Genomic DNA, 9299 nt, shown 5'->3' with positions numbered 1-9299 from the left:
CAATCCCACCAGCAATGCAAGAGTGTCCCAGTCTCTCCACATCCCCGCCAGCATTTATTGTCTTCTCCATTTTTCATCTGTGCTGTTATTGTTGGTGTGAGATGATATCTCATTGTTGTTTTGATTAGCATCTCTCTAATGGCTAGTGATCGTGAGCATATTACCACTATTCTTGATTAATAGATTTGTTGTTCTAGGGTAGTGTACAGAACTGTGTACCCTTGCAATGGCTACTGAAGCACCTATAATGTGGCACTGTGGGATAGGTTGGTTTGAACCCCAAGTTCGGCAGTTCAAAATCATCAGCTGCTCCTCAGAAACTCTATACAGGGTTGCTACAAGTCGGAGGTGACTTGATGGCACTTAACAACAACAACAACATGCCCCAAGTCATATACCTAGGAGAGCACGTCTGCTTTGTACCAGACCATTAACTTAGATTGATTTCAGCGTGAAGGTAGAAATGCACACTGTACAAATCAATGGCTACATTTCTAGTTGCACAAATGCTTAAGACATGTAATGAGTTGCCCTGTTATCACTTAGGCTCGTATTCTGCTGTGCTTTACAGTACTTATTTGAACAGCTTCCCAGAAAGGTAACATGTGCTAGGGATGTAGTTCACAAATTTTAATTCTATATGGGAGCCAAGACTGTGAAATATGCTTTGCTTTTATAATTCTTACTAAGTTTCAGTTCTGTTCTCAGTTACAGCTATGATTTGTCCCACTCTCTTCAATACAATCTCACTGTCTTGCGAATGCCCCTTGAGATGCTGAAGTCAGAAACGACCCAGGCTCGCCAGGAGAGCTTTGATATATTTGAAGATGAAGGATTAGTTACACAGGGTGGAAGTGGTAGGTGGTTTTCAACATACCAATCTATGCTAATGTGGTATCCGTGAAATGGCATCTTATGAAATTCACTTATATTTTCCTCTTGTTTCTCCATCCCTCATTTCTCTTTGTTTCTGATACATGAACTTGACCAATTCCTTTTTATAGAGATCATTAATTACCATGTGGTATCATTTGTAGGCTAGCCAGAAAATTGTATGCTGACATGTTTTCTAGCAATTATTTATGCATTATTCAGGTCTAGACTTTCAGGCATGTATCAATGAAGACTTGCTTTTTTAAAAACTGTGCTATCTTATTTTCCTTTGTAGCAGTTTCTTTTAAAACAGCTCAATAAGGACTGTTTTTGAAAGAAAGCAGCCATTGGTGACCTGTTGTGTGCTAGATATTTACTTAAAATATTTCTAATCTTCACCAAAGCTCTGCTCAGTAGTTATAATGCTAGTTTTATAGACATACAGACTCAGTAGGAAATTGAGGCCTCGAGATTAAACATCCTGCCCCAAATCACCTGGCGAGAGTCCAGAAGAGCCAGTATAGCAGAAAGGAGATTGCCCTTCCTTTGATAGTTCCAGTGTGACCCAGTGGCCCCTCCTGAGCCCTGTTTCTATCAGGACCACTGTATATGACTAGGCTAGGATGACCCCAGGCCCTGATTAACCAGTCACAGAACAGAATCAGCAGCTTATTCTCTGGGTTCTTAAGGTTAAGCTTGAACTCTAAAGCCAGAGGCATTGCCAATGAGAAGATAGCTATAAAGGAATGATTTAATAACTTTAAGTTAAGGCTGTTTAGCTGAATTAGACTATGGAAATAGCATAAGCTAATAGTGTCTCTGGGCATCTTCCTCTATGTTACTGAAACAATAGTGATAAATATGTGTGTGTCAAGGTTGACTCCAACCTGAAGTGGTCCCCAGGAACTTTATCTCCAAGGTGAGGCTATGATCTGTTAGCACTAACCAAGGTTGTGATCCACTCGAGGCCGGCTGAGGTTACTTAACCTGAATGTCATCCCTGGTATTGTACTTGACTCTTACTAGTTTAAGAGCTGTGTCCTCCACCACTACTCTGCGTTGACTTTTAGCTTTACTAATGCATTTGCTCTTGTGTCCTGAATTCCCCCACCATTTCCTCTTCTTTTAAGTTAAACACAAGTGAGAAAATGTACTTGTTCTTTGATTTTGTACAGAAGCAGCACTGTGTTCTGGATGAGGATTTTCATCGACACCTACTAAAAACGGCAGTGGTGTAAAACTGAAATTTAACAACTTTAAAATGATTTGAATTTTAACTAATTGCCATATATTTCTGATAATGACTTTTATTTTTTAGGTGTATTTGGAATCTGTAGTGAACCTTACATGAAATATGTGTGGAATGGTGAGCTTCTGGAAACAATTAAAGATGTTGTGCATCGTGACTGGCTGTTGTATATTATTCATGGGTTCTGTGGGCAGTCAAGTATCCTTTTTTAAAAACAATTAATAATATATGGTATGTTATTAAACATATGCTGTACCAAGTTGTAGATTGCTGTATACTGTAGGATAAGCACTGGACTGCTAACTGCAAAGTTGGCAGTTCAAACCCCAGCCACTACTAGAAACCCTATATAGGATCACTGTGAGTCGAAACCAAATCTATGGCATTTAAAACAGCAACAGCATATACAAATTGGAGTGTTGGTGGCACCATAGGATAAACATTGGACTGATAACCACAAGGTCATCAGTTCAAATCCACCAGCTGCTCCTTGGGAGAAGGATGCAGCTATCTGTTCCCAGAAAGATTTATAGCCTAGGAAACGGGAAGGCAGTACACACGTCTAGGAGCAATGATTAGATTTCTTATGTCACTTTTTGAGATCATGTAGGGTATTGTGCACCCCACGTGTTTCCTAGGTGCTGTTTTTCCTGTGTCATAGGCTTTTGGAAGACCTATAGTGAAAGCTTTAAAGGAAAGGTTGTTCTATGGTCATCTAGTGAGTGGATGTGATGAGTACTGTCATTTCCCATTCTTATACCAGAACGTTTGGAAGGACTGCAGTTGGTGGACACTGCTGTAGACGTCAGCTTTGAAGAGGGTCAGTGGTACCATCTTTGTGGGAAGTAAAGGATAGGAGCAGTTAGATGAAAACAGACACAGCTTGACGAGGAGACGAGTGAGATTATGTGCTACACTTGAAGTCAGGCTCATTACTTCATAATCATCTTCAACCACTGGGAGTTGAATCATCTGCTTCATCAGTCACTGAATGATGATGAGCTGGACCCTCAATTACTTTTTATCTGTTTCCAAAAGTAAAAGCTACGTACGTGGGAAGAACACAAGTTTTTACCACCAAGGATGCAAAAGATAATGTGCTACAATTTCTAAAGACAGTTCCTAAAAGGTCATTGTAAGCGGTTTTATTGTTCCAGAGCTAGTTCAAAGGCCTGGCATATCTTAAGCACAATAAATGTTTATTTTTTACAATAGTGAACAGCATCATGGATTATCATTTTAAAAACTCATTAGTCTAAATAATGGATCTGGTTTCCTTGTTATTAAGCATCTAATGAATTCTGGAAGTCTGTATGATGATAAAAATAATTGCTATTTAGTGAACATTTACCACAGCCAGCATTAGGAGTTTTACACACCTTATTTCGTTTAGTCCTCTCCACCATCAACCACTAAAGCCAGTGATGATGAAATTGAAGAATTCTACCAATGTCCTCAGTTTGAAATTGATCAAACATGTAATCAAGATGTATTGATAATTACTGGTGATTGGAATGCAAAGGTTGGAAACAAAGAGGAAGGATCAGTGATTGGAAAATATGGCCTTGGTGATAGAAACGATGCTGGAGAATACATGATAGGATTCTGCAAAACCAATGGTTTGTTTATTTCAAATACCTTCTTTAGACAGCATAAAAGGCACATAAACAGATAAGACCCCTGTAACCGATAGGGGAAAGACACAATGGAAAAACTCCATAACATAAGTGAAAACAAGGCCGGGGCAGACTGTGGAACAAACCATCAGTTGCTTGTATGCAAACTCATACTGAAGCTGAAAAAATTAAAATACGTCCACTTGAGAACCAAAGTATGACCTTGAATATATCCCATCTGAATTTAGAGATCATCTGAAGAACAGATTTGATGCATTAGACAGTAAAGACTAAAGACCAGAAGGTTTGTGGGATGACATCAAGAACATACAGGAAGAAAGCTAAAGGTCATTAAGATTACAAGAAAGAAGGAAAAGACCAAAATGGATGTCAGAAGAGACTCTAAAACTTGCTGTCCATAGTGGAGATGCTAAAGCAAGTGGAAGAAGTGAGGAGGTACAAGAGCTGAACAGATCATTTCAAAGGTCAGCTGAAGAAGACAAAGTCAAATATAACGAAATGTGCAAAGACCTGGAGTTAGAAAATCAAAAGGGAAGAACACGCTCAGCATTTCTGAAGCTGAGGGAACCTAAGAAAAAATTCAAACCTCGGCTTGCAGTATTAAAGGATTCTTTAGTGTCTGATGTATATGTGGAGTACTGGTGTGATATTGTGGGTTAATGAAATGGATTGCAAAATCGGCTTGAGCTACAAGGTTGGCAGTTCAAGCTCACCAGCTGCTCCTTGGAAACCCTATATAGGGTCACTGTGGGTTGAAACTGATTCGATGGCACTTAACAACAAAAACAACAAATGAACAAATTATTGAATGATGCAGAAAGCATCAAAAGAAGATGGGATACACAGAGTCACTGTACCAAAAAGAAATGGTCACTGTTCATTCATTTCAAGAGGTACCATGTGATCAAGAGCCAGTGATCCTGAATGAAGAAGTCCAGGGTGCATTGAAGGCATTGGCAAAGAACAAGGCACCAGGACTTGGTGGAATACAAATTGAAATCTTTCAACAAATGGATGCGGCACTGGAGGAACTCACTCATCTATGCCAAGAAATATTGAAGACCTAATGAACTGACTGGAAGATACCCGTATGTGCTCATTCCAAAGAGAGGTGACCCAATGGAATGCAGAAATCATTCTACAATCTCTTTGATGTCCCATGCGAGTAAAATTTTACTAAAGGTAATACAGAAATGGCTGCAAGCATACATTGACAGAGAACTTCCAGAGGATCAAGCCAGATTCAGAAGAGGATGTGGAACAAGGGTATCATTGCTAATGTCAGATGAATCTTGGCTGAAAGCAGAGAATTGCAGAAAGCTGTTTACCTGTGCTTTATTGACTACACAAAGGCCTTCAATTGTGTGGATCATGACAAGCTATGGACAACATTGCAAAATATTAGTATTCTGGAACACTTAATTGTGCTCATGAGGAACTTATATGTGGACTAAGAAGCAGTTGTTTGAACAGAACAAGTGAACACCGAATGGCTTAAAATTAAGAAAGGTGTGTGCTAGGGTTGTATTCTTTTACCATACTTAATCTGTATGCTGAACAAATAATCTGAGAAGCTGGATTATATGAAGAAAAATGTGGCATCAAGATTGAAGGAAGACTCATTAACAACCTGCGATATGCAGATGATACAACCTTGCTTGCTGAAAGTGAAGAGGATTTAAAATACTTACGAAGATCGAAGACAACAATATGGGTTGCATCTCAATGTAAAAAAACAAAAATCCTCACTACTGGACCAATAAAGAGTATTCTTATTAATGGAGAAAAGATTGAAATTGTCAAGGACTTCATTCTTCTTGGATCAACCATCAACATTCATGGAAGCAGCAGCCAAGAAATTAAACGATGTATTAGGCACAGCTGCTGCACAAGACCTCTTTAAAGTGTTGAAAAGCAAATATGTCAATTTGAGGACTAATGTGTGCCTAACCTTAGCCATGGTATTTTCCATAACCTCATAATGCATGTGAAAGCTGGACAGTGAGTAAGGAAGACTGTAAAAAAGAATTGATGCTTTTGAGTTATGGTGTTGGAAAAAATATTGAAAGTACCATGGACTGCCAAAAGAACAAACAGATCTGTGTTGGAAGTACAGCCAGAGTGCTCCTTGGAGGCCAGGAAGACCAAACTTCGTCTCTCATACTTTGGACATATTGTTAGGAGGGACTAGTCACTGGAATATATCATATTTGGTAAAGTGAAGGGCTGGAGAAAAAGAGGAAGACCCCCAGTGAGATGGATTGGCACAGTGTAAGCATCAGTGGGCTCAAATGTAGCAACAATTGTGAGATTGGCCCAGGACCAGGCAGTGTTTCATTCTGCTGTGCATAGGGTCGCAACGAGTTGATATCGATTCGATGGTACCTAACAACAACAATAACAACAACTACCTAATAAAGTGTTACTTTATTACTGCTTACTTCCTTTTACAAAAGATGACACTGCACCTCAGAGAGTTAAAAAGCTGCCTATTGGTCAGGCAGTTCACAGTCATTCACTCTGTTCAGTTTTTGTAATTTGGACTTTCTGATGAAGATCAAGTACTGCTGTCTTCAATATGGATGATGCCTCAATGTAAAGACAAGAAAGAGTCTCACAACTGTATTAACCAACAACATCACAGTAATTCACTCTGTTCAGCTTTTGTAATTTGGACTTTCTGATGAAGATCAAGTACTGCTGTGTTTGATATGGATGATGCCTCAATGTAAAGACAAGAAAGATTCTCACAAGTGGATTAACCAACAATATCATGATAAATAGAGAAAAGATTGACATTGTTAAGGATTTCATTTCATTGGATCTGCAATCATTGCCTGTAGAAGAAGCAGTCAAGAAATCAAACGACATATTATATTGGGCAAATTTGCTTTAAAATACCTTTTTTTTTTTGATACTGAACTGCTGTTTTATTTAATTATTTCCTAATGCTATTGATCTATTTCCAAATATCAAAATACTTGTGCATTCCCAGCATAAACAACATCATTGTGGTGCATTATTCTTGCTCTTGTTAGGGTTTCTTAAGTATGATTTTGCTGAAGATTTCTGTCTTTTTTCAGAGCCGGAACTGACTCCACGCCACCAACACTGCTCTTACTTCTGACTCATAACAATCCTGCGGGATCAATTAGAGCTCTTGTAACCTGTGTAGTAGCAAACTGGTTCATCTTTCTCCCACAGAGCAACTTGCAGGTTTGTTACCACTGACATTTTGGTTAGCAGCCTGATGCCTAATTCACTGTGTTACCATGAATTCTTATTTACAGTACAAGTTGTGGATTATTAGTGCTATAAAATACCTTTTTAAAGTGTTAAACATTTTAAAGTTAAAAAGTAAAGATGTCACTTTGAGGACCAAGGTGCACCTGACTCAGGCCATGATATTTTCAGTCACTTCATATGTGTGCGAAAGCTTGACAATAAGGAAGACTGGAGAAGAATTGCTGCCTTTAAATTATGGCCTTGACACAGAATATTGGCTATACCATGGACTGCCAGAAGAAGGAATAAATGTCATGGAAGAAGTACAGCCACAATACTTGTTGGAAGTGAGGATGGTGAGACCGTCTCACATACTTGGGACATGTTGTCAGGATGGACCAGACTCTGGAGAAGGACATCATGCTTGGTAAAGGCCAGTGAAAAGGAGGAAGACCCTCAATAAGATGGATTGACACAGTGGCTGAGACATAGCAGTGACTATGAGGATGTGCAGACTAGGTAGTGTTTCATTTTGTTGTACAGGTTCTTGTTGTTGTTGTTAGGTGCCATCAAGTCGGTACCGACCCATAGCGATCTTATGCACAACAGAAGGAAACACTGCCCGGTCCTGGGCCAACCTCACTACTATTGCCACGCTTGAGTCCATCGATGCTGCCACTTAGCCAGTCCATCTTGTTGGGGTCTTCCTCTTCTTGTCTGACCTTACCAAACATGATGTCCTTCTCCAGTGACTGGTCCCTCCTGACAATATGTCCAAAGTATGAGAGATGAAGTTTGGCCATCTTGGCCTCTAAGGAGCACTCTGGCTGCACTTCTTTCAAAACAAACATAGGTCAGTGTAAGTCAAAACTGATTTAACAGTACCTCAGAACAACATTTCCTCAAAATTGTGTATTGCTTTATAATGTAAACATTCCATTACGTGATACACATTTTCTTTTTTTTGAGAGTTTCATGATATCTGAAGTCTATGAAAGGATTAGTGGAAACTCTTCAGCTCTTTTTACTTGGCTAGAAGGAAGTAGTAGGTTTTTCCTAGGCTAGTTACCTTACTATCCTGGTTACAATTTCTTCTGGAATTCATAGAAACCATTCTTTAGGCAGGGTTGCTTTCTGCCCTTCTACCTGTACAGTTCTGAAGAACAGCTAGATCCAGTGCTGATCCATTCTTGGGTGGAGCTTTCCGTTGTTTTTTAACCTGTGGGACAAGACGTATCTCAATATGCACTTACTGGTCTCATATGAACGGGTCAGAACCGACTCGATGGCACTTAACAACAACAACTGTCATGAATGCTAAACGACTTTAACTTGATTTCTAAGAGCTGTTGATCTACGGACGGCCAGTGTACGTCACTCTAATAGCTAGAAGATCCAGTAAATTTGCTGGAACCCGTTTTCTAAAGAGAGGCGCAAACTGTGAGGTAAGCTGTAAGTCAGCACTCGTGCTGTTTTATTCCTTAACAACTTTGCTGACATAGATGAAACCAAGTGAAATTTTAAGAAGTGGAATTTCTTAATTTGGGATATTATCAAGAGAATAATTACTATCTGAGACTTGTGAGAAATATGACTAATATACAGATGTTCTGAAAAGTCAGCTATCTGAGAGTTTTATAGTGCTGCAGGGAGTTATGAAATATCTAATGATTTGGAGGATGAACAGTTTCTGTAATCTATGGAAAAACAGAGTACATTTTAAATGTGGAGATGGAAATAGCAAACCACCTCTACCTGAAGAATAAGTGGAGGGAGGACAACAATCGCTGGAAGCACGTCCTCCTCCAGTCCCAAGCCCTGGGGAGCACATCCTTGGTAGGAAGGTTAAGTAGAGCAAGGCATTGGAAGTCCTGTGCCCTCTACCCCCACCTTGATCTTGGTTCATTCCACTCACTCCTAAAGAATGCCAACAACCCTAATCAGAAAAATGCCCAAAACCTACACAAAATACACCACTGTCATAAAGGCACACATGAAAGGTGTACTTAAAAAAAATGCTCACATGGAAAATAACACACATGGAAAAATGCCCATGCAGAAAATATGCACATAAAATTTTTTTAATGTGAAAGGTTGGGTTGACGTTTGGGTTCAGGTTAGAATTTATTACTGTATAATATTGTGAATATGAGAATTTTTTATGTGCATATTATTCCATGCATGTGGGCATTTTTCTGCACAGGCATTTCTCTGTGTGTGCCTTTCTCCATGAGTGTGCTTTTCTTGTAAGCATTTATGACTTTTTTCTTATGTGTAATTTTCATGTGTATTATTTTCATAGATCCCCCAAATCT

At 39.2% G+C, this 9299-nt stretch overlaps 1 protein-coding gene across 1 annotated transcript in view; it reads left to right on the top strand.

The window, feature by feature from the left end:
• Positions 1-9299, top strand: part of FIG4 (FIG4 homolog, SAC1 lipid phosphatase domain containing (S. cerevisiae)) — a 130090-nt gene that overhangs the window by 33913 nt on the left and 86878 nt on the right. Inside the window, exons 6-8 of the mRNA XM_006839936.1 lie at positions 709-857; positions 2192-2320; positions 8329-8429. Coding sequence (XP_006839999.1) covers positions 709-857; positions 2192-2320; positions 8329-8429 — 379 coding nt within the window. The remainder of the gene's footprint in view (positions 1-708; positions 858-2191; positions 2321-8328; positions 8430-9299) is intronic.

The sequence above is a fragment of the Chrysochloris asiatica genome, unplaced genomic scaffold, assembly GCF_000296735.1.
Source record: "Chrysochloris asiatica unplaced genomic scaffold, ChrAsi1.0 scaffold00027, whole genome shotgun sequence".
Lineage (NCBI taxonomy): Eukaryota > Metazoa > Chordata > Mammalia > Afrosoricida > Chrysochloridae > Chrysochloris > Chrysochloris asiatica.
This window is presented reverse-complemented; position numbering and strand designations above follow the sequence as displayed.